The 25,019-nt window shown below is 38.3% G+C and overlaps 1 protein-coding gene across 3 annotated transcripts in view; it reads left to right on the forward strand.

Moving 5' to 3' along the window:
- The window catches only part of ESRRG (estrogen related receptor gamma), a 169,339-nt gene that overhangs the window by 15,440 nt on the left and 128,880 nt on the right, over positions 1 to 25,019 (forward strand). For 2 of the 3 annotated variants that reach the window (XM_069459315.1, XM_069459314.1), the window contains exon 2: positions 9,431 to 9,547. The exons of the other annotated variant lie outside the window; for it this stretch is intronic. In XM_069459315.1, coding sequence (XP_069315416.1) covers positions 9,431 to 9,547 — 117 coding nt within the window. The remainder of the gene's footprint in view (positions 1 to 9,430; positions 9,548 to 25,019) is intronic. 3 annotated transcript variants of the gene reach the window in all.

The raw sequence follows: 25,019 nt of genomic DNA on the forward strand, positions 1-25,019 counted from the left end.
TTTCAGAACACACCCTCATGATTACGGATTACTTTTTTTTTCCTATCATGAACAATAGCATTATTTTGGGATTGTTAAAATGCATTGTGTACCACCTGACACCTGTTGCTTTGGTGACATGCTCTGTTTGGTTTCTGTGGAATTAAACTGGCCACAAACCATAGTGGTACAGAGACAAGTTGAGGGATTTCTTTCTGAGGTGTTGAGAGATTCCGTTCTCTAAAAGCAACCCTATCCTATCCCACAGCTGCCCTCGCACCGTAAGTCTGACAACAGCAAAAGACAATGCCAACAGCCAGCCTTATGCGATCACTCTCAGGCTCCTATGTCAGGCATCAAAATTTCCTTTCCGACCAGCGGCAATAGCAACAACAACAGCTACACAAAGCACTGTTTCAGAAGATAAGATTTTCATTTTTTATTTCTATTCTAAACAGCATTCAATTACATGTACAAGATGAGAGTTAGGCAGCATTACATCATATTTAAGAATGTAGACTTTGGATCCAGACTCGCCTGGGTTCAAATCCTGGCTCTAGCACTTGTTAGCTTTATGATTCTGGGTATGTTACCTTTTTCTCTCTCTGCCTTAGATCTCTAATCTGCAAAACGAGCTCATCGAAGAGTACCTGGCATTCTTAGTGTTTGTTGTTACCAGCTTCTTAGGTATTGGCACCTAAGTTTTCATGGGTGCATTTAAGGACCATTGGACTGGATGTTAGAATAGCTCAGTTTTAGCTTCATTTCTGCGATTAACTAGCCCATGTTCTTGTAAAGAGGGTCGAGTAATCATAGGGTCTAGTGATCAAGGTTACTATGAGTCAGTACATATTCACCCCTCTGTGATCTTCCACGTCAAATGAAGGGGCTGGAGCAACTGGAATTTAGGACCTCTTTGAAATCAATTTTCTTGTAAATCTGTGTTGCTTTATACCAAATGATGTGTTATTGGTAGATTGCCATCAGTTTTATTCTAGTTTTTTAATGAATAATTTGTGGCTAAACACTTAAATGAGGGAATGAAGGATAGAAATGTAAATATTAAGTTGACAAATTAGTGTTTGCTGTGGGTCACTAACTTGACTAGATAATTGGTTGGACACAGATTCTGAAGGGAATAAGCGCCGGCTGCCCTCAAGGAACATACAGTTGGGCCAGGTGTCGTGTGTCTGTAACTCTAGCTACTCAGGAGCCTGAGGCAGGAGAATTGCCAAAAGTTCAAGACCAGTCTGGGCAACATAGCGAGACCCCCATCTAAGAAAAAAAAAGAACAATGAAATAGACAGTTGGGACAGGAGAGGGGCGATTCAATAGATCTATAATAAAGTACCTTAAGTGCTAAGAGAAGAACTCACTTGAAAGATAAGTATGGGATGAACTAGTTAATACCTATAAAGAGCCCTAACTCAGTCTTGTGAGCCTTGGGAGAGTTTTAGTAAAGAAATGATCAAAGCAGCACATGTAGAGGACCAGCGGGAAAGAGAATGCTGCTTTCTAGGAACTTTAATTTCATGTAGGTGTCAGCCAGGGGGGTGGACTTGAGATAGGGGTAGAAGTTGACCAGGACTGTGGCAAGAGATAAGGCTGGGGTAAGATTTTTGAAGAGATGTTGCAGATGTTTTACACTCAGTTATAATCAGATTATACCCAGTGACAGGCACTTTATGAGCTCCAAGGTAGTGACAGGAAGTGTTCACGAGAAGATGTGGTTGATGTCTCAGAAATTCACTTCTTCGACAATTTGATACTTTATAAAATGACTGAGTCTTCCTTTTCTCCTCAATATCTCTAAAATATTGCTAAATACTCTCTCTGAAATTGTTGGAAAGACAAAATCCTCTTTCAACTTCCCTCTGAGTGAATGGCATATTCATTTTCACATCCTTGTGTAAATCTGAGGAAGGTTATTTTTACAATACTCCCAAACCCCTGATTAAAGTTTTTAGAATCAAAGTGTATAATAGGAATGGGATCTTAAAATGTTTCTCTCTCCCCCCCACCTTTTTTTTTTTTTTTGAAATAGGGTCTTGCTCTGTTGCCCCGGCTAGAATACAGTGGCATTGTCATAGCTCTACAACCTCAAACTCCTGGGCTGAAGCGATCCTCCTGCCTCAGCCTCCCGAGTAGCTGGGACAACAGGCCTGTACCACCACACCCAGCTAATTTCTCTATTCTTTTTGTAGAGACAGGGTTTGGCTCTTGCTCAGACTGGTCTCGAACCCCTAGCCTCAAGCGATTCTCACACCTGGGCTGTTTCTCTCTTTTTATTCTTAGAAGGGGGACCAAAACTATACACATAAGATTTTAATACCTTCATTTCATGTCATTCTTACAACATGATTATTGTTGTACTTTAGCAACCTGAGGGTAATACAGTAACAAAATGGCAGAGCTGGAATTTGAACGTCTGCCACTTTCTTTCTCTCTCTTTTCTCCTCCCCTCCCGTCATTCCTCCTCAGGTGTTTTTCCTCTACCATATGCAAGGTAGTAGCTAAGGATGGACACATAATGGGCATATAAGAATTTTTTTCCCACCTTTTCTTTAAGGTGAACATTCACAAAGCCTAGTGTTTAGTTAATAGCTGCAGAATTAAAGCGATAAAGGTATGGCTGTGCTTACAAATTTGGGGGAAACGAAGGTAAGATGTATCTTGTTTAAACTGGAAAAAACCCAAGACCAAATAATTTCCCCCCATTTTACAGCATTTTTCAGTGCTAACCATTTTTCATTCACTACGATGGGGAAATATAATCTTATTGTTAGATACATTATACAGGGAGGTGGTCTCTGCTGGCGCTAGCGGCAGCCTCAGTGACTCTCCCAAACACAAGTCACTATAGGATGAAACCAGAGTGTGTGGCCTCCAGTCACTAGACATTGCTTAGGTTAACAAGCCTGCTGGCTTGTGGGTTTCCTTCCAGTCTTTTTTCCTTAAAGGCAAAGCAACCTCCATTCCCATTTGGGAGCTAAGCCTGAGCTTCAACTTGAAAATGCAGCAATTTGTGCCAATATACTATTATGACTCTTGTTTGCTATGTTGATGATTATTAGAATTTAATCCTATAAAACGTTAAAGAATCAAATAGCAAAAGACCTTCTCTGTACCTGTTCCCTGCTTCAATCTTTAGGGGTTAGAGGGATGGTATAGAGGCAAAGAACATGAGACTTTGGCATAACTCTATGTATGAAATTGCTTTGATAAGAGCCAGCTGTAACTATTAACCTGATGTGACACTTCTCTCCTCCCACCTCAGTATGCCAGAACCTACACTTGGCAGGTGGTCTATGGTCCCACTAATAGTCTGACACTGCCATTCCTTGTTGTATTTTTGGGAATCCTCTTTTAGAGCCCAAGGCAGATTCTCGAAATAGTTTCAGTGATGGCAGATCTTTGACCTTTGAGGGTAGAGTTAAAATTCAGTAATGGAAAGAAATCATTTGGCATCATGTCATTATGAAGAGGACAGTAGATGTTTTGAGTGAAAATGAGGAATAGTACAACCCCTCCCCTCCTTTTATAGCTTGTAAAGTGACTCTGATGGCAGTTCTAAAGGAAGCATCAAAACGTGTTTGGTGCAATCTTTGGGAATAGGGATAGTGTCCATGCATAACTTATTTGAAGTCTATCTTTGGGTGTATTCTTTGGAAAAAAAAAATAGCTGCCTTAACTTATATGTGCATTAATGTGATTATGACTTTTTAAAGTTACAGATATATAACAAATTTATTATTCCATAATATCACTCCTAGTAATAGATAGTATTATTTTCTTTTTTGGGTGGAAATAAACAGAAAGTAGCTAGAAACAAAGGAGCACTAAAAACAAGAAAGAAAAGAAAAGGAAAGAAAGGGAAGTTGTAGCGCTGTAAAAATGGGAAAACGTTTACTAGTACACAATAAAGAGAAGGTTTTCTTTATTCCCTTTTTTATGTTTTAGAGCATTTAAAACAAAAATACTACAGATTATTGCCTGCATGTTTTTGATGCTCTGTAATTGTGTACCAAGGCAAATCCCATTATTTTTAAATCACTTAATGTCGAAAAACAATTGGATAAACCCTACTCTGAGCGCCCCGTGGGTCATCTCAAGCCATTTGGTTCTGTTAATAAAATTAAAACAATTGAGGGAAATATATAGATGCTTTCAAATTGCCTTTACAACTTTGATGTCTATATATATGAAAAAGAAGGCAACTCTTCGGAACTGCATAAATCTAAACGCATCATTACTGTGTGGGAGTGATGTGAATCAGGAATAAAGATTTGACATATATTTTTATTTTGAGATGCCATGCTAATTTACATCATTCAGCCCTTTCACTGCCAAACTGTAAAAGTCCATTAAGTGACTGAAAGGAATATACAAATTATCCGCTGGCACTCCAGGCTGGAGTTTTACATACACCCTGTTATTCTATCCGCCAGCTAGCTGCAAGATTCTATTAAGCAGTAAGTGAGAAAATTATATTGCCTGCAAACTAATTGTACAAAAGACTCTGAAATAAGTAATCAGAGCCCAGGACTTTCTGAAAAGCTGCCAGGAGATATTATAAATTGCTCTATCATTCTTGTCAGCCTGGTTTAAAAAACCCAGAGCTTCCGTGTTGATTTGGTTCCCCCTTCAGCAGAGCGCACTTCCCCAGCTATTGACAAAACCGAGAAAATTCCGGTCGTGTCATCAGGAGCTGCCCGATTCAGTCCCTGGTGCCATCTAACAAATGTGTCCCAGAAAATAGCAAGCTGTAATCCGAGAAAACTCTGCGTCTGAAATGAGAATCCTATGCTGTGAACAATAACTTCTGCCTCCTCCCGAATGACTGTCCGGTGATAACATTGCAGGTGCCCACACTTGCTATTGGAAATATTTTTGTCTAGTTTCCACTGTTAGTGAATTGAAGGAAAACAAGTGCCCCATAGAGATCATATGGTCTACTGGGAGTGATGTCTTTGAACCATTACCAAAATAGATGTAACATTGTTACCTAGGTGCTTGGGACAGCACATTTTTAGGATAAAATGCTTTCTTGGTTGAAGAAAAAAGCACGAGAGAAGGTTCTTCAAGGGCACACTCTCTGTAGACTCTAACATGGATCAAAGATGTCGTTGAGTGGGTGATCATAGCCACCAGCAATGAACGAGCTCAATGGGAGGGCATGGGAATTGGAGAGGTTTTCCTCCAGAAAGTAAGTTATTTAGAATGATGTTGATTTGTTTTTTTCAAGATGTAAACCAGAGTTACTTAGTAAAATCAAGGTTATCATCCATATGTGTCGAGATAACTTTGTTGAAACAGAACATGTGTGAAGTAGCCCTGATTCGTCGTAAACAATTTCTATACACTTCAGCTGAAAACATATCGTTTGTGAAAACACTTTAGGATCACTACGTTTTCCATCCATTCATGGTGAAGTTTTTACAAAAATGTTTTTGCATTTGCTGTAGTTTGGGGAAGATTCATTTACCCCTAACATAGTCATTTATTTTTCACAAAATGGTTCAAGGTTTTACTTCTGTGTGAAGAGTTTGCTGACCTTCCTAAGCATAATCTCTGTGTGTGGGAGTGCTGTGTGTACATGTGCATGCTAGCACTGCATTCTGAACCACTGCACCACGCGCTAAGCTGTGTTTGGTGTTTGTTTACGAGTCTCATCTCCTCTATGACTGTGGACTCCTCTAGATCAGAAACCAACTCTATCCCAGACCAGCCATGCTACAAAATTCCGGGCTCATTGATAAGCACTGAGGATTCAGCAAAGAATAAGGGAGAGCTCCTCCATCAAAGAAATCATTCCAAGGCACCGTTAGAACTTTCCCTGCCTTTATGTTTCTCTTTGTCATTGAAGAATTATGAAATGTAATGGTTAGAAAGGAAACCAGAGTACTTCTTTACTTATGATCTAAAGCTCTCATGTGGCAATTGCAGAAATTCCATTCTGTTTTTTGAAGAAATTTAAGAATCTTTATTCATAAAAAGAGTCATTCATAGATTTAGCTACTATTATTGAAACAGTCCTAAATACTTTCTCCAATGTGGCTGCAATTCTGAGAGCACCTATTTTGTCAAAAATAAGTATTATAATAAGATAAAATCATATAACTCTTTTAGTACTATCTATTTTCATATGCTATTTTTCTTTTCTTATCCCATTCATATCAGGATGTACTTTTATTTCGTTTAAAGCCTCTTACAGATTTTTTTTTCTTTTCACACTTTACTCCCTGGAAGTTTTTGTATTCTTTTGCATTTTCTCTCCCTTTCCCCCCGCCCCACATTTCTGTTTTTGTCAAAGGTACTTTTCAAGGTTTTGGAAAATTAACTAAATTTTCTTCTACCTTTTTGATTATTTGTGGAATGGTTTTCCTAGTATTCTTAATATTGCTTCTTAATGAGACATCCAGCTCACTTGATCTTGTGACATTACAGCACCATGATTGATATTCATAATAATTCCTTGTGACAACAAGAAAATTGTTATATTTTTATGCTTTTTGATGCACTTTTTTTTTTTATTGAGATAGAGTCTTACTCTATCACCCTGCCTGAGTGCAGTGGCATGATCATAGCTCACTGCAACCTCAAACTCCTGACCTCAAGCCATCCTCCTGCCTCAGCCTCCCAGAGTGCTCCCAGGCATGAGCCATCATGCCTCGCCTGGTGCAAGATTTTTATACTGCATAAGAAACGGTCTTTGTCCTCCGGTGTCTTACCATCTAATGGGTAGTATGCATGCGAAAAGGTATAACAAAATACAGCCTGTCTCAGAGTACCTTAGAGAACCAAGAAATCATTTTCTGTGCTAGAACAGTCTGAAAAGTTTTCATGAGAGATTTGAATGGAATTGGAGTTGAACATGAGGCCTTGGAAATAATTTTAAGAGGAAAAGAGTGGCAAGGATAGACCATCCTCAGAGGGAAGTCTGAAGGACACTTCACAAAAATGAATAAATCAAATTGGCTGCATCCGAAAGTTCATGTAAGGCAATAATTGTAATATTGCTGGAAAAGTTGATGAAACTTAGATTGGGAGAAGACTTTGCTAGTCTAATATTTTATATTTGGTTCAGGAGGGCATAGCAATCTATTGATTTTTATTTTTTTTTATTTTTAAATTAGGGTAGTGACAGAATCAAAGCAGGCACAGGGAGAGGAATATGATCGTGGTATGCAGCATGGATTAAAGTGGGTCAGAGTGGAGGCAAAACGCCCAGGGAGGAGCTAACTACCATAGTCCAGGTGTGAGCTCACTCGTGCCGGCTGTACCTTCCTGTCAGAAGGATGTTGATATGAAGGATGGGGATACAGTTTTCAAAGAGGAAGTAGAACAAGTTTGAAAAGAAAGATGACAACATTTATTTGTGGTGGTGGGTCATCCTGGTAGAAATTTTCCAGCATTGGGTTAAAGGTGTGGGACTAGTACTTATGCCTTAATATGGAAAAGTGAACAAATATTACTTCAGACTGACTTTTCAGGCACAAAAACGGAAAGGAAGGCTGTTTGGCAGACATTTTTTTTTTTTTTTTTTTTTTTTTCCTATCTGATCCTTCTAACCGGTCATCGTTCAGTCTTTCCTAATAGAGCTAAGACCTGGGCTTCTTTTTAAATAAGTATAGGGAGAAATGTATAGAGTGGAAGGATCTGGTAGTGGAATACTCATTAACCCTTAGAAAATTACAGCAACGCTCTTTTGATGCAAAATAAATTTTCCAGAAGTGGTTAAAGGAACTCTGCAGTGAAGAGTGGTTCATCTGAAGTTCAGATGCTAAATTCTTTTATTCTCAGCCATGACCCAGCCAGGCTGGTTCCTTTCACTGACCCTTCATTTTCTCTGCGTGTAGCATCAGTAATATCTCTTAGGAAGGTGATGGTGTATGCTTCTGCTGATGTAATTAATATTACTTTTATTATTTAACCTCCTGCTAAAAATGTAGTTGCTTTTATTATTATAAATGCCCTGAATTGGAATGCTAATTTAGTCAAACAATTTTGATAGGCTCATCTCAAGTTATAACGCACAGACTTATGTTTTCAAGTCATGCATACTTAACCAATTTCCAGTAGTTATAAGTGGTTAGGCATTACTTCCTGTTGAATTAGCAGTTGCTGAGTAGTTGAGTCTTGGTACAATCCTGCAATCCACTAATGTGATATTTAATGAGGAGACATCAGTCTGGAGAAAGGTAGTCAATATAAATCAGTGTTTACAAAGTGTGATTAACTCTGAAATATTTCATCAATGCTGTGGTCCCAGGCAGACTGTATGCTAATTACTAGAATCTGCGCATGTTTCAGGGGACTTGGACGGACCCGAGTATCGCAAACATGGAGCAGCAAAATTGCAATTATGCTCGGACCGTCTCTGATGACAATTTATGCATTTGGTGTGATGACCTCCCCCTTCCCAAGAGGGCAATAAACAGAATGCATTTTCATTAAGATACTAATGCACTTAATCACAAGGGGAAAGGGTTAGGAAGTAACGAAAGACCTTCAAGCACTATGTGACAGAGCTGAGAGGGGAGAGAGGCTTTATTTTAAAGGCAGCTTCTTTACAAAGCAGTAGGGAGCCTCAGACTGTCCACACGCTGCCATTGGCACTAACTGAAAAAGTTTAAAGTTGGGATCTTCTTTTTACATACTTATCATTTTAACTATGTAGGTACTACCATAAATGATGTAAAGTCTTATATTAAAAACGTAATTTTATAGTAGTTGATTCTTTTTTATAACATCATGGAGCTTGAGTGTTTGAAATTAATTATGTAAATAATGTAACAAACATGACAATGATGATGATAATGGTGATGACCGTCTTCATCATCATCATCATCATCATCATCAGCATTTCCTAAGCATAGAATTGTGTTATAAGGCTCTGGTAAGTGTTGCAGCAACAACTGTGTTAATTTCTGTCTCTGCCTTCTAGGAGCTTCCCATAAAGTCCAAAATTAGCCTGCCGGTCATTTTTCACAGCGAGGTTTATGTTGTTCAGTGTCAGAAAGACAATAGGCCCAATGTGTGGAAAGCATTAGCAACCAAAAGCAATCCAGAATTGCCAATTCAAGAATCCAGTTTTGAGGTTTGTGTTTTGACGAACATAATCTACTTTGAAATTTCTTTGGGAACCTAAAATTCTGGAAAACTGTTACTTTGCATGGGTGGACTAAGCATAATGTTTTAAAGGCTAATTTTAAACTTAATCTTCTGAAGAGCTTCGCCATATGTCTTCTTGTTCAGTGTGTGTTTAGTGATTACAGCAGAACATCCGGCTTGATGACGTTCTGGTTTCTGACATTCCTCATGAATCTCATGTTACTTTTTTTTTGGTGTGTGGGGGGTAAGTATAACCAGAGTTGCCATTGCCTTTGGGATGCTAATGTTTCCTGAGTTTTGCAAAACTGACTACTTTTCTTCGAACTCTGTGTTTTAGGCAATATAGAATATAGCTGCCCCGCCACGAATGAATGTGAAATCACAAAGCGCAGACGTAAATCCTGCCAAGCTTGCCGTTTCATGAAGTGTTTAAAAGTGGGCATGCTGAAAGAAGGTAAGGTACTTTGCTAGTGTCCCTGTGCTTTAGGTTTGGTGTGGAGGGGAGCGGGGCCGGGGATTACACCTATTTTATTTTATTATGCATTTATTTTTAAAATAAAATGTCAGCACTTTATTAACTTCATCACTTGATTATTGCTTAATTCCATTTTGACTTCTCGATCTCGGCATACTGATGGACCAAGATGTTCATAGGAGCCCCTCACAAAATTTTGGTTACTGTTTAAGAACACCTTTATTGAGATGTAATTCACAGACCATAAAATGCACCATTTTTAAGTGTATCATTCAGTGTTTTTCAGCATACACACAAGGGTGGAACCATCACTCCTATCTAATTTGAGAACATTTTCATCACCCCCCCAAAGAAACTTCCATTAGCAATCGCTCCCCACAACTGCCTCCTCCAACCCCTGGCAACCACTAGTCTACTTTCTGTCCCTATAGATTTGCCTATTCTGAATATTTGATATAAATCGAATCATACAATATGTGGCCTTGTGTGCTTGCCTTCTTTTACTTAGCATAATGTTTCTAAGGTTCATCCCTGTTGTAGTATCTATCAGTACTTCATGTTTAGTGGCTGCCCCTTCAAAATTTTATATTTTATTTTTTTATTTTAAATTATTAAGGGGGCACACATGTTTTAGGTTACATGGATCGCTTTTGTAATGCTTGAGTCTCGGCTATAGGTGTGCCCATCACCCAAATAGTGTTCCTGGTACACGTTAGGTAGATTTTTGCCACTCCCCGCCTCCCCTCTCCTCCTGGTTGATTTCCGCTGAGTTTTACTTCCCTCTGTGCACATGAATTACACCAATTTTAGAGAAACCAGAAAAAAATAGGATAACAGTAAGTACCCTGAATCTGATGGCAGAATAACTTCTTCTTTACACCTGAACTTTCTGATATCTTGTGGCTAACTGCTTCACATTGACAGGAAGGGACAAGGCAGGACACATCTGATGTGCAGCTAAATCTACCAGGTATGCTTGACAGTTCTGGTCTTTTTATCTTTACAATTTGTAGGAGGTAAAAGATGAAGACAAACCAAGAGGCTTCTGTCATTGACTTTTTGTTTTTCTTCTCATTACTTGGTTCACAGAGAGTTGTTTTTTTTTTTTTTAATTAATCTTGGGTTTAAAGCATTCTTTACTCTTTTTCAACCTTATCTTTCAGATTTATTTTCTATTATAAAGAGTCTGCAATATGATATTAAAATTACTTTCCATTTGCTTTCAGTAGGGGACAACAGCAAACACAAAATCATAACAGTGAACGTGTATTCTGTGCTAAACAAATTGCTTAAGCTCACCCAGTTAATAACTGGTGGAGCCAGGAACTGAACCCATACTTTCTAGATGTCACTCAACTATTCCACACATGTCAAAAGTCCTGAAATATTTGTATATTTCAGCATTTCTAGTGAAACTAACATTTCAGCCTGCAGATACAGAAAAATTGTTCTTTTCTTTGGTTTTAGTTTTTTTTTAAACTAAAAATACATGTATTTCTGTCTGTATGTTTTTGTAAATGTGCATTTTACATAATATATTTAGATTTTTGTTTCCTTCTCTTCAGAAAATTCATCAGAGTTTAAAATAAATACAGGTTTTTTTTGTTTGTTTTTATTTTTTGTTTTTTGAGACAGAGTCTCACTCTGTTGCCTAGGCTAGAGTGCCGTGGCGTCACCCTAGCTCACAGCAACCTCAAACTCCTGGGCTCAAGCAATCCTCCTGCCTCAGCCTCCCAAGTAGCTAGGACTACAGGCATGCGCCACCATGCCCAGCTAATTTTTTCTATATGTATTTTTAGTTGTCCAGCTAATTTCTTTCTATATTTTTTAGTAGAGATGGAGTCTCGCTCTTGCTCAGGCTGGTCTCCAACTCCTGAGCGCAAACGATCCACCCGCCTCAGCCTCCCAGAGTGCTAGGATTACAGGCGTTAGCCACCATGCCCAGCCAATATAGTTTTATAAAGTAACAAAAAGGTGATTACCAAAATTAGGTAGAAAATTAGATTAAATATTTAACTGTGTAGCATTTGTTGCATCATAGAAATATTCTTTGCTCCTAGGGCTTGCCCTATTAGTTTGTATATTTTGTTACTGGAGATACCCTATTTTTTAACTTCTAAGTCTAATTCGCCAAGAATGAACCAGAGTTTCAATGTATGTGTGGCATTACCAGGTCTCATAATTTTTCCTGGTTCTTATTCCAAGATTTTTACTGTGAACAAAATGTTATAAGAAGATGAGAGGATCAGATTATGTTCAGATCCATGGAATTCATGCTGTATTTCTGTGTCTTTTACTTGCTGATTAGGAGCAAAGACCCTCTCAAATTCTTCTAGTCTTCAACTTTGCTCTTCTCTTGAAAAGGAGCTGTAAACAAAAAAGTATATAATAAAGCTTTATGAAAAGATGACTAAGATACATTGCCAAATAAAAATGTATCTGAAAAGCAAGTTTTCTAGCAGTATGAGTCAATTTATATATATACACATACACATATATAAATTGAATATACATATATAGTGTGTGTGTGTATATATGTATATACACACAGAGAGATGGAAAGGAGAAAGAATGGTAGAAAGTAGATACACACTGATGGTACATGCATGGAGAAGTGGTAGGAAGGATACCTATAGATTGGTGACAGTGTCACGGTAGTGAATGAAGATGAGGATGGGATACTTTTCACCACATAGCCTTCGGCACTGTTAGGATTTTTCATAGTTAACCTATTTTACATTTGTAATCCATTTGCTCAATATTTATTAAGGTCCTCCCATGGGCCAAGCACTATTCCAGGCTCTGGTGATACGACAGTGAAAAATAAAGATATGGTTGTTCTTGCTAGAGAAAACATATGTGACGTTGCCAAAAGAACAATTTGCTAGTGAAAAACATATAAATAAAGACCAAACAACAACCACCCAACCCACAGGACAAAAAGCTTTCCTTCTAGTTAGGGTGATGGTGGTAGCTTACTTTTATGAGGTGGAACATTTTATCTTAGCCATTGCCTTAAACCCTATAGCAGAGTAATAAGCCAAACATATTTCAGAGTGTAATGATAAGTGGTTGACAGTCAATTTTGGGGCATAATTATATTTAATATTGCTACTTACTGGCAATATTAATTGGGCTGTACAGACTCAAACTAAACTTATGCACCCATTTAAAAAGGCTCAAGTAGGAGTGGTTTTAAACCTTGAAAATTGAGGAATTGTTATTTTCAAAATGCAAGTCAATTTGAGGAATTGTTATTTTCAAAATGCAAATCAATTTGAGGAATTCTTATTTTCAAAATGCAAATCAATTTTTAAAAAATATTCTAAAAATAACATATCAATGAACACTTTGTATTGTCCTATATTTAGATTTTATTTTCAAAAATTAAAGAACATGGAGACACAACAATAATTTTTGATTAGTTTGATTTTATTACTACTATAATTTGCTCAACTGTTTGCCCTTCTAGGTTTAAGGAGGAAGAAGAAAAACTTTTTTCCCCTCAATAATTTTTCCCATTGTGGTTTCTAGCAAGAGCAGTCCTGAAGGGTGGTAAGAGTGAATGAAGAGGTGTGAACTGTGTTTAATTAAACATTGTTGGTGATAGCAAATGGGAAGGTGCTTATCTATAATTCACACCTCTTCAGTTGCTGTTATCAAGCCTTTAGAGGATCTGTTTTCAAGGGAATTGCCACTGTTGCTGATACACTCAAATAATAATTTATTTTCTTTTACTTCCTAATGCCCACTTTGATGGCGAACTATCAGTTCTCTAAAGCACCATCCCCTCCTAAATAGAAAGGATGGGATGGTTGTGAGTATATGGAATATTCTTTTTCTTTTACACTTAAAAAACACAGCAAAATATTGCATCACACCCTGCATATAAATGCACAATTATGTTTGGCCATCTCCTTGGCTCAAGACTTGCTTTCTGAGCCTGGAGAGAATGATACCGTCTTAAATGTATCTTTATGGATGGAGAGGGATTTCAGTCCCATGCAGTATGTCAGAGATCATGATGCAGTAAATCTATTCAAATGTAAACCTGTTCAATTCAATTACCAGTCCATAATAAAATTTGCTGCTACAACCCCCGTGTTGACCACAGCAGTCCATACAGGCTGATGGCACAGCAGGTCTGGAAATTGACAGACAAAATCTATTTAAACAAAAAACAGCATTAGTTCTAGAATCTGAAATGAAATCAGATTTCAGCAGCTTTGATGGGAACCATCTTTCCTTTAACAGGTATTTTTATTCAGCTAGCCAAATCCATCGTAGATAAAGTGTTGCCTGAGGGAAATGAAGAGGTTTTCATTAAAGAGGTAGTTTAGAGAAAAAAATGAGAATTTTATTCTTTTAAGAAAATAATTCCTTAGCTTTATTGACTGGCATTTCCACTAATGGAGGCATTGCACTTTGAGAAGATATCTTAGTATTGGTGAGAGTGGGAAAAGGAGATGATGGCTTTGTGAGTAAACAGTTTGCAGTTGCAGGGCATTGTACATATTTAAATTCTTAGAAGATATGCTTTTTTCTTAAGCCAGCAACTGAATTATATCTGAATGAACCACACTTGATTTTTAGCATTAGAATTTTTGAATCAAAAAAATTGTTTCAGGTTGAGGCAACAAAACAGTTGTCTTTAAAGAAGGCAACAAAATACTACACCATAACAAAACTTCGAGAAGTACAGTTCAACAAATGATAATTTGTTGGAATCCAAGTGTTGGTACCATTCAGCATCCTGAAAAATCCCCTTTGTCTTTCCCTCTGCTCTACTTAGCTGGTGAGCATCAGGAGTGATGGGCCAGCATTATTTTTTCGGCATTATACCATACTGTATGTCACAGAAAACCCATCTATTACATGATATCTGGTCTCAACATTCCCTTTTCATTTTTTTCAGGTATTGCTTATTTGAAGGAGAAAACAAGAACTAATCAAGGTGTACCTATAAATCTGGTCAAGATTTATTTTTATTTTGATCTCTCTCCTTGGTTATTTAAAGGCTATTGCAGGACATGGTGGTTCAGTTTGCTCTCTGTCAGTAGCAAGCAGAGACATTTTATGAAAGCAATAATTATTTTATTTAGGTATAGAATTCACTGATCAAAGGATTGTTGAAGGTGTTTGGATGTTTATTGGCACAATGAGTTTCATCTCAGTAACTCAGGTATTTTTGTTGTGCTCTTGCAGGTGAGCAAAAGACTCACATTTATGCACAACATTATATTTTCCAGCCAGGCCAGCCTGCGTGCTAAAGTGTAGACGAATCAAGGTAACACAGAGGAGCAGTTGGTTATTTCATGCCAAGAAAGTGTGCTTTTTACTTTGCCTTTTTGAAAAAAAAAAACCGTTACCTAATTTTCTTATCTCTTGTTTCATCATCTGTAAAACAATGGTACTAATAATCACATTTGCAAATAGTATTGTGAATATCCAATAAGATACTTTAAGTTAAGTGCTTAGCATACCATGTGGCCTAGAGTGAGGATCAGATCAACATTAGTTATTTTGGCTAAAGACAGTAAGTGTCAAGCTTTAGGGTAGGGTCAGGTGGACCTAAATCCAAGCCCTGGCTTTTCCACCTCCTAGACCTGGGGCAAGTTATAGAACTTCTCTACGACTTACTTGCTTCAGTCTATTCATTTGTAAATACAAGACTGAAAATAGAACTTAGCTTGTGAGGTTCCTGGGAAGACTAAGAAAGAGTTCTAACCATAGACAGAGGGTGTGGCCATGGTTAGTAGGAAACACTGTGAGCTTGACCAGCTAGATTAACCCAAGTTCATATAAAATTTCTTGCCCTTTGGCAATGTTGATGGTCTTAGGGGTGCTTTCCAAACTTTATAGAAGCACATCAATCATACAGTAACTGAAACTCTATTTTAAAAAAAAAAGTGGCCAGGCATGGTGGCTCATGCCTGTAATTCTAGCATTCTTGGCAGGCTGAGGTGAGAGGATCGCTTGAGACCAGCCTGAGCAAGACCAAGACCCCATCTCTACTAAAAATAGAAAGAAATTAGCTAGACAACTAAAAATATATGGAAAAAAATTAGCCAGGCATGGGTGGTACATGCCTGTAGTCCCAGCTACTTGGGAGGCTGAGGCAGAAGGATCGCTTGAGCCCAGGAGTTTGAGGTTGCTGTGAGCGAGGCTGACGCCACAGCACTCTAGCCTGGGCAATAGAGCGAGACTCTGTCTCAAAAAAAAAAAAAAAAAATCACATCAATAAGTGAAAATTTGCTCAGAAATTGCACTAGGAAATTTAGTCATCAGTATGTGACCTTAGGTCAAGCAAGGAGAGACAACAGTATAAAAAGGAAAAAAGGGACTTCAACCCAAGCAGAAGTTTTTGCTAACAGTGTTACAGGTGAAGAATGCTTTTAATTACTAGTTTAGCTTCAGAAAGGAGAACTTTCTCCTTTGTCTTGAAAGAAAAAGGAAGTGGAGGAGAAAGAGAAGGAAGAGGAGGAAGGCGAGGAGGCCAATGTTTCACCAAAGAAAATGACACACATTTTAAAATGCGCAAGAAAAAATGTAAGAATGAAACTTGAATTTTTGTGGGTTTTCTTTTCTGTTTTAGTTTTTTTTTTTTTTTTTTTTTTGTTGAGACAGAGTCTCACTTTGTTGCCCAGGCTAGAGTGAGTGCCGTGGCGTCAGCTTAGCTCACAGCAACCTCAAACTCCTCGGCTTAAGCGATCCTACTGCCTCAGCCTCCCGAGTAGCTGGGACTACAGGCATGTGCCACTATGCCCGGCTAATTTTTTCTATATAGATTTTTAGTTGTCCATATAATGTCTTTCTATTTTTAGTAGAGACGGGGTCTCGCTCAGGCTGGTCTCGAACTCCTGACCTTGAGCAATCCACCCGCCTCGGCCTCCCAGAGTGCTAGGATTACAGGCGTGAGCCACCGCGCCCGGCCTTGTTTTAGTTTTTAAAGATTTTTTTTTTCAAGTATTTTTAGGCTCACAGCAAAATACCTTCCTCTGGGAAGGTATAGAAGTTTCCCATATACCCCCTGTCCAGGAATGTTACATTTTACTGAGGAAATTTTGGTGTCAGAGTATAGTGGGGGGGAAAAAAAGTCACAAGATGGAAATAAGTTTTAATAAACCTCAAGAAATATTAATTAAGCTTCTCACAAGGGTCTGGCAAAATATTATACTTTCACTTTTTATTCTGATTTCTCCAGTACCAAACACTGTGATTTTGCCAAGTCCATTCAACTTTAAAAGCCTCCACTTCCATATGTTCAGGGGGGCAGTTAGATTATATTCTTTCTTCCCTCTTCTATTCTAAAATTGTATACATTTTATTAAAAATGATATAATGCCTATAAAACATTATACCAGGTATGACATGAAGATACTTATGATCATGATCATGATGATGGTATTGATGAGACTGGAACTACAATAGAAACTGACTTGAGAGCTATGCACAATGAATTGTGCTATTTTGTAAATTTTGTCTTAACTGAAAATTCTTCTGGTGCTTTTCATCTTTCTGGAAGAGGAGGAAGGATGTTACTTCTTCAAAGTTAACAGACGTGGTAGTTGTTGGAACAGTAGAGCAATTAAATGGTATTTAAATACTTAGGAACTGAAGTATTGATTATGTATTTTTGCCTGTGTTTGAAAAACTTTTGCTCTATATTTCATCACATTTCCTAACATCTCTTGTCGATATATTGAAGTGCAATCAGTATAGTTTTATTTCTGTGGGCCTCTGAAATTTCATCATAGATTGTTGTGATTGCTACTGGTCAGATTTTATTTGAAGTTCTGTTGTTGCATTTTTAAAACAAGAATGTTGACAGCAGTAGGAGAGAAGAAGAGTAAGCTTATATAATTTTAAATGCTTTCTAATTACTTCCTCTGGAGGAAAAAGTAAGTCATTAAAACAAACAAATAAAATAGTTACATGTTTTTTAGATACGATTTTTGATTTTCATATTTGATTTGACCTCTTTTTAATTAATTAATTAATTCTTTAGAGACAGGGTCTAGCTCTGTCACCCACACGGTAGTGCAGTGGCATGATCATAGTTTACTGCAGCTTGAAACTACTGGGCTCAAGGGATCCTCCCACCTTAGCCTCCCAAATAACTGATTTGACTTCTTTAAAGTATCTTTCAATTACAGAAGTGTTCAATGTTATGTATGCATATTTTTTCCCACTTTCTAAAAGTCTAAAAAATATAAGCAATGAAGATTCCAGTAGGCAATGTAAATAATACAGTAGAATTGTGAGTCCTCACATTCAGGATAAAGTAAAAGCAGAGGTTGGGAATCAGCACTTAGAACAAGTCATTTTTCCTATGGAAAAGGTACAGGATGTTAAGATTGAATCATCACATTAACACTCCACCCAGTATAGAAAAGTGGGATCCTGGGTGTTAGATTCTCATTAATCAGATAAGGAACCCAAGGTCCAGAGAGTTTTGGTGACTTGCCCAAGGTCCCACTGCCGATGAAGAGGGAATGGGATTCAAAGTCAGATACGTCATATTCCCAGGCCCGTGCTGTATCTTTGTCAAGCTGTGTTGCAGCCTTGGCCAAATAAAGAGTCCTTCCTGCTTCATAATATTTTTTCCTTCCACGAATTTCCTGAGCTTCAATTCTGCCCCACACTTGGACTGAGTGCCATCATCGCAGCACAGCAGGCCAGCAGTGGCCTGAAGTATTCATTGGTGGTGGAAGAAATGGAAAAGAATCCCAGAGGTCCCAAGAAGCAGCAGAGTTTTTAAGTCTAACAAGGGTAGGGGGGGTTGAGCCTAAGGGATATATTTAAGTGACATTCATTAGGAAGAGACTTTTTCTTAGGATTCTAGTCTGAGAATTCCAGGCTTCTCAACTGGAGTGTGATGGGGCTGCTGAAGACAAAGGTAATGATGGGGATAGGTCCAGGAAAGGTCTTTATGGGATAAATGAACAGGCTGGAGTATTGGACAGATGCTGAGTTTGAAAAAGTAATGGGTATCAGGGCCTCTGGAGGTCAGAATGGCAAGGTTGGAGACACTGTATCTCATTCAGGTCATTAAATATGAAATGTCCAATTTCAAATCAAAAGTGTAATTTGTTATATCACAGATAAGAAGCAGTATAATTAATCAAAGTATGCACCTAAACTATCGACACAGTTTTGCCATTTTAATGGTAGCTTGTTTATGCCAGCAGCAAAGAAGTCTGGAGAGTGGCTATGAAATCACGAAAGCCTTTTCCATAGCTTGTTGAGAATTGAATATTTTGCCTTGCAAGAAGTGGTCCAAAGCCTGGAAGAAGTGACAGTCAGTGCAAGGTCTGATGACTACAGTGGATGACAGAGAGTTTCCAAGTCTAATTTCTGTAATGTGAGCACCATTGTTTGTGTGACATGTGGTCGAGCGTTGTCTTGCAAGAGGATTGGTTTGTCTCTCTGTTGACCAACCTCGGCTGCTTAATTGCAAGCATCCTCATCATTTCATCTGATTGGTTGCAGTAGACATGTGTTGTAATCTGTTGACCAGGTTTCATGAAGCTGTAGTGGGTAATACCAACACTGGACCACCAAACTGACACCAGTAGCTTTTTTTTGATGAATATTCAGTTTCTAACTGTGTTTTGGCACTTCATCTTTGTCCAACCATTGTGCCAAATGCTTGCAATTGTCAAAAACAACCCATTTTTCATCATGTGTAACAATACAGTGTAGAAATGGTTCACCTTTATGTTGTGAGGGCAAAGAAAGGCAAGCTTCGAGATGATTTCTCTTTTGACACTCGTTTAATTCATGTGGAACTCATCTATCCAGCTTCTTTACCTTGCCGATTTGTTGCAAATGGTCCAATATTGTTGGAATAGTCACATCAAGCCTTGCTGCTAATTCACTCATAGGTTGAGGTGGATTCACTTCCACTACAGCTTTCAGATCATCATTATCCATGTTGGTCTCAGGTTGCCCACGTGGCTCATTTTCAAGATTCAAATCACCAGAACAGAACTTCTCAAACCATTGAGTTTTGTGAGTTCATTAGCCACATCCTTCTCAAACACTTCGTTGATATTTCAAGCTGTTTGGGCATCATTGGTTCCACGATGGAACTCATATTTGAAAGTAAGTCAAATTTTTGACTTATCCATGGTTTCACAAACATTGCTTTACAAAAATTTGAAAGATAATAAGCCAAACCATGCGTTTGATAGACTGACGATGTACCTTCACAGTAAAAATAAATAAGAAATGTCAAAGTGAAAAATGTCAGAGACATCAACTGTCAAACTTAGTATTTAAGAAAATCGGACATTTCATACTTAATAACCTATATAAAAGGGTCATGCCATCTATGCCCCTCTTAAATCCTTTGGATTGACAAAATCATTTAAAATCCATCAGGCATTGCCAGTCTCTGTGGAATGGAAGGCCTTCATCTTTTACTCTGATTTGTGGATTGATTAATAGGGCGGACCCAATGTTTAGGAGAAGTTTGTTTATTTTTTAATCTTTGATTTTGTTTTTATTTTGTCTAATTGAAAAAAAAAAATTCATCTCTCTTTCTGTTTTCTTTTCCTTGTAGATACTGCAGTAACTTATGTTTAGGAAATCTTTGAGTGGAATGATGGTAGGAATATGGAGGGTGGTAATAACTCTAACTCCTCTTCTTTCACGCTAGGGGATTCTTTTTTCAGAGGCCCTATTTATTCTGAGCTGTCTCATCACAGTCCATGGAGTGTATTTCCTATTCTCCACTTCTAGTTTAGAGATGGCAGTTTTGTTTGTATGTGTCAGGACGCGGGGTGTACACACACACACACACACATGTGAGAGTGCCTAGATTATACATTTATTCATTTAGCTGCCACTGTATCTCTCCAATCAGTTGTCCTGAGCCCCCAGGATATAAAGAAAAATTATCCCAGAACTGTTTTGCTGCAACCACAGCTTGAGTCTTGATTTATATATGGCAGTGGGAACTCTGGGCGTCTTCTGAGTTTACCCTATCAGCAGGAGTAGCAAAGAGCAACTTACTTGTCTAATTACCCTTCTGTTTCATATTTTCCATTTTAATAAAATGTTCATTTAAAGAGTGCAACATTTTCCAGGTAGGTTCTCCTTAAAAAAATATAAAGCTACTCAGGTCGGTTAGTAATAAGTGGATTTGTTTTTGCTTAGTTAAAGAGCCTGCTTAGTATAATTTATCCTATCAAAATATCTTTTGTAAAAGCCTCTGAAGAAGACATTGCCAAGGTGATTTTTTTTTTTCTTCAAGTCTAATATCATTATGCTGCCAAGTAGAAAACAGAAATTATTGGTAGGGAAATTTGGGCTCCCACTGCCTTCAAAAAGCAGAACAAAGGAGAGGAGAAAGCTTTAATGGTATTCAAGGAAAATATTTCTGTGTTAGATGACAGTTAATAGAACTGCATTGACCTCTCTGGTGTTTCTTGCACTCTCTGTTGTAATATTATCCTAAGAGGCTCTCTCATTAATGCAGAGTATTAAACAAAACTCCCAAGTTATAGTATAAGCAATAACAAGGAGCCACCTTCTTTGTGAGCTTTGTCTTGACATTAAGCCATTTGGGAATGTACTTAAGGTAACACAAAAAGTTACTTCATGTACAGATACTGCATTATCAGATGGTGATTTTTTTTCTCATATTTTGTCTGTATGAAACTTGAACATTGAGTTTCAAAATGAATAGTAAAGATTTTGAAGGCAAGACTAATAACACACATTCTTGAGAGCTTAATATGCATTAGGCTATGTGCCATGTGCTTTAGTTGGATTTTTACTTTTTGCTAATCCCTACAATGACTCCCAGTGGTAGGTATTTTCCCATTTCACAGAGGAAAGGGAAGCTTGGAGAGATTATGTTACTTACCAAAGTTCTCACAGTATATGAGGGACTCTGGATTCTGTAGCAGGTATTTTGACTTTCCCACTTGTCCTCTGTATTTGTCTAATATAGTTTTTCTTTGGAAGCTTTAGGCATATTCAGATGTATACTTAGCTTGGGATTCTTCAGAGGCAATGGGTATTATGAGATACTGAGCTTTTAAAAGATTACTTAAGTAACCCCCCCCAACCCTCATTTTTTGGGAATCAGGGCTAAGTTCAGTGCTTTGCGTTCTTCACTTACTGTCTGGAAATAGAATGAACTGTGCTGGAAGGCAGTGAGTTTTCCAGCACCGTGAGCGATGTTGTAGGGAACAAGTTCAAGTATCATGTGAGGATTAGACTTAGAATATCTTTTATGGTGACTTCCCGCTCTGAGATTCTTGACATCCCAACATAAACTTTGGAATAACTTACCAGTTATAACCGATGTGAATAAACATCAGTAACACTCAAGCTGTTCAATTCCTGGGAACCCTATTTAGGGGTCTGTGTTTTTGTGAAACTGTGTATGACATCTTACTTAAATCCAAATTGGAGCATCGAGAAAAATTTCGCCTTGTGGAATAGTTTTATTCTCTGGCTCAGCTTGTAGAAAATGAACTTCAGAGTCACATTCCTTGCAAGTCGTGGAGAGGAATGAACTTGATTCATTGACTTTGAGCACCGTCTGCCTCAGTTGTTTTGAAAATGTGGCCATTGTGTGCCACCCGGGCATTATAATCTCATCTGTTTTATAAATGGGAAAAAATTGAAGTACTAATGTTTTAAAGATTTGTGCATGATTCTGCATCTAATCCACGTGGCTCTCAGAAGACTATCACATACTCCCTGCATCCTTGCTTCTGGGAAACAATTTCATATTTACATATGTTTTTTAAAAGAATCACAATTCCATTCGTAATGAGGTTGATAGAATCTCTCACATGAGCTAACCAATCGCAGCACTAAGAATTCTTTCAATTGAATAAATCTACCCTCCCTGCATTTGTGTTAGCGGGGACAGAGAGAAAGACTGACATCATAGGAAACGGTTCTTTTAGCTCCCTTCGTCCTGATTTAATTGGAATACTATTAGAAGTTAATCATTTATTTGATTGTTCTCATTTGTCATTTCCATTTGTGAACTTGAAATAGGAAGCCAGCATTTATCTAATATGTTATGAATTTCTGTTCTTTTTGAATTATAAAAAATCCCCAGTGGATTTAGCCCCAAGGGGGGGAAACCTGCTTCAACATTTGCTCAGGCACTAGAAGTCCAGCGACAGCATGGAAATGGCGAGGGGGGAGCAGGGGAGGCCGGAGCTATAGAGGACTGTGTCGGGGTGGAATTTTTTTCCACCAGCCTCCAGACGACAGATTTTTGTTCCCTGGTACCAATGCATGCATGTATCGATGTGGCATTGATGTTTATGATGTGGTGCTTAAATGTGATGTAAAGGAATTCTGGTATCCATTCAAATGAGGCCCATTTAATGAAGTTTGCTTCATGGTTTTATTGCTATTTCATTTGGGCCCCAGTCCTAACTTGTCAGTTACCTTACTTGTTAAGGCTAGGCAGAGTTCTACTCCATCTGTATCATATCAGGTATTAGATATGATTTGTTCATCCCTAAGTCCCCCTCAACTGAAAGTGAACACTGGTCATTTCTTGAGAGATTGTTCTGTAGTTCGTCTCTCTCTCTCTTTCTCTCTCTCTCTCTCTTGTTTAGTAGGTTGAGGAGCCACCAACCAGCTTCCCTAAGGCAAGCTGTCTGCAAAGGAACAAGCCAGCTGGCTTGGCCAAGGTTGATCAATGATGAGAAGCAGGCTGGGTTCCAGGTTCACAAAAGCCACTCAGTGGAGAGTAGGTCAGCGGCTTCCCCAAAGCCAATTAGCTGGCAGAAGTCTGAGGTGCCTGGTGCTGGCCAAATTCCCTGAGCCTGATGATGGTACTAGTGGGGAGTCCATCCTTGGGCTTCCTGGCAAACTAGACTTACGTGAATGGCAGATTGTGCTTTTTGAGAGCCAGTGTGGCTTTGTGGCTTCTAGAACAAATATCAGGGACCTGCCACTCCCGCCCAGCCTGCCCCAAGTAGACTGCACAGCCCAGGCACGATGATAACTGACCCTCGGGTGTGATGGATTTCAGCGGATTATCCACAACAGAAATTTGTTTTTACCTTACTTCAGCTTCAGTGCTTTTTAAAGTTGACATGAATATGAATTGTGCCATTAAAAGAGAGTAATATGGAAATGATTTTGGAAGCAGGAAGCATTACAGAGACCTTTGACAGGAGAGTTAGGGTTTCTACTATTTTAAAAGCTCCAGTTGTGAGACAGTCTTCTTTGCAGATATTAAATAGATGACTATCTGCGATGAAATGGGACCTACGGCAAAACCCAAAGGGAGGGTGTCTCAGCAATTGCCCTTTGGTTAACCTGTTTCTCAAAGGATTGTCTCTAGGATCACAATCCCTTCCCTATTTTTCTCAAGTATCACATTTGCACCTATTAAGTTTTTTCTACATGCTCTGCTTAATCATAATTTTACTATGCCTGCATTCTTTTACTAGCATTTTTATGTATCTTGGGGATGTGGGAAATTTAAGGAGTAGAATGTGTAAAAAAAAAAAAAAAAGGAGGTCATTAATATTACCCAGTTTAACTTAATATATGTTTCTACCTAGATCTGGTTTCTGTACTAATTTCTAGTTTTGTGTCTCATTTCAAGCCAGCATGTGGCCCCCTTAGGAAGTTAAGTCCCTCTTGCCTGGCCCACCTCTCAGTCCTCAGGTATGATAAGTGTTGTCCTAGAGGCCACCAGAGCCCTTACTTAGTGGCTTCTCCCTGGATGTCCAATTAATATCCCCCAACTAAACTCCCTCACACAGAACTTTTGGAGCACATACAACTTTCCCCTCCTGCGTCCTCCCTCTCCCACGTTTTAAAAAACTTTTTTTGTTCAAAAAGTTTCATCTGAAAGCCAAATTTCTTCACCACTCTACTGAGTTACTATTTGGTGATTCCCAAACTTACAGTCCCCATAATGAGCCCCACCCTCCCCCCACCTCCATGAATTCACCTTTCTCCTCTCTTAGACATTTGTCTCCAGGCCTGTTAAGCTATTCAGTATCAACATTATCATAATCATTAGTATATCTGAAGCCAATTAAATGGCAATTACTCTGACCTTAGCCAGTCTTAGGTTATTATCAATTCACACATAATTTGGAAGTATTTGGAAGGAAAGTGGATTCTTGCCTTACGGTTTGATCTGTGTAAATATTTCTATCTGCTATCCTAGAAATACATCCTGTTCTTTACAACATCTGGAGCTGGGGTGAGGTCATTCCTCCCAGGAGCTGCTTTCTATCTACCTATCGGTCCAAATAATACACGTTTGTAAGTCCATCTCCAGACTTTTATTCCTCTATCCTTGATTTCACCCATTCAACAAATCCCTTTCGAGAGATGGCTCCGTACCACTCACGTTAAGTGCCAGGGATTGAAAGGGAACATGACAAAATGAGTTTCTGTTCTTATGGAGTTTATGATCCTTTATAAGCCTAATTACTTAAAA

The sequence above is a fragment of the Eulemur rufifrons genome, chromosome 27, assembly GCF_041146395.1.
Source record: "Eulemur rufifrons isolate Redbay chromosome 27, OSU_ERuf_1, whole genome shotgun sequence".
NCBI classification, from domain to species: Eukaryota; Metazoa; Chordata; class Mammalia; order Primates; family Lemuridae; genus Eulemur; species Eulemur rufifrons.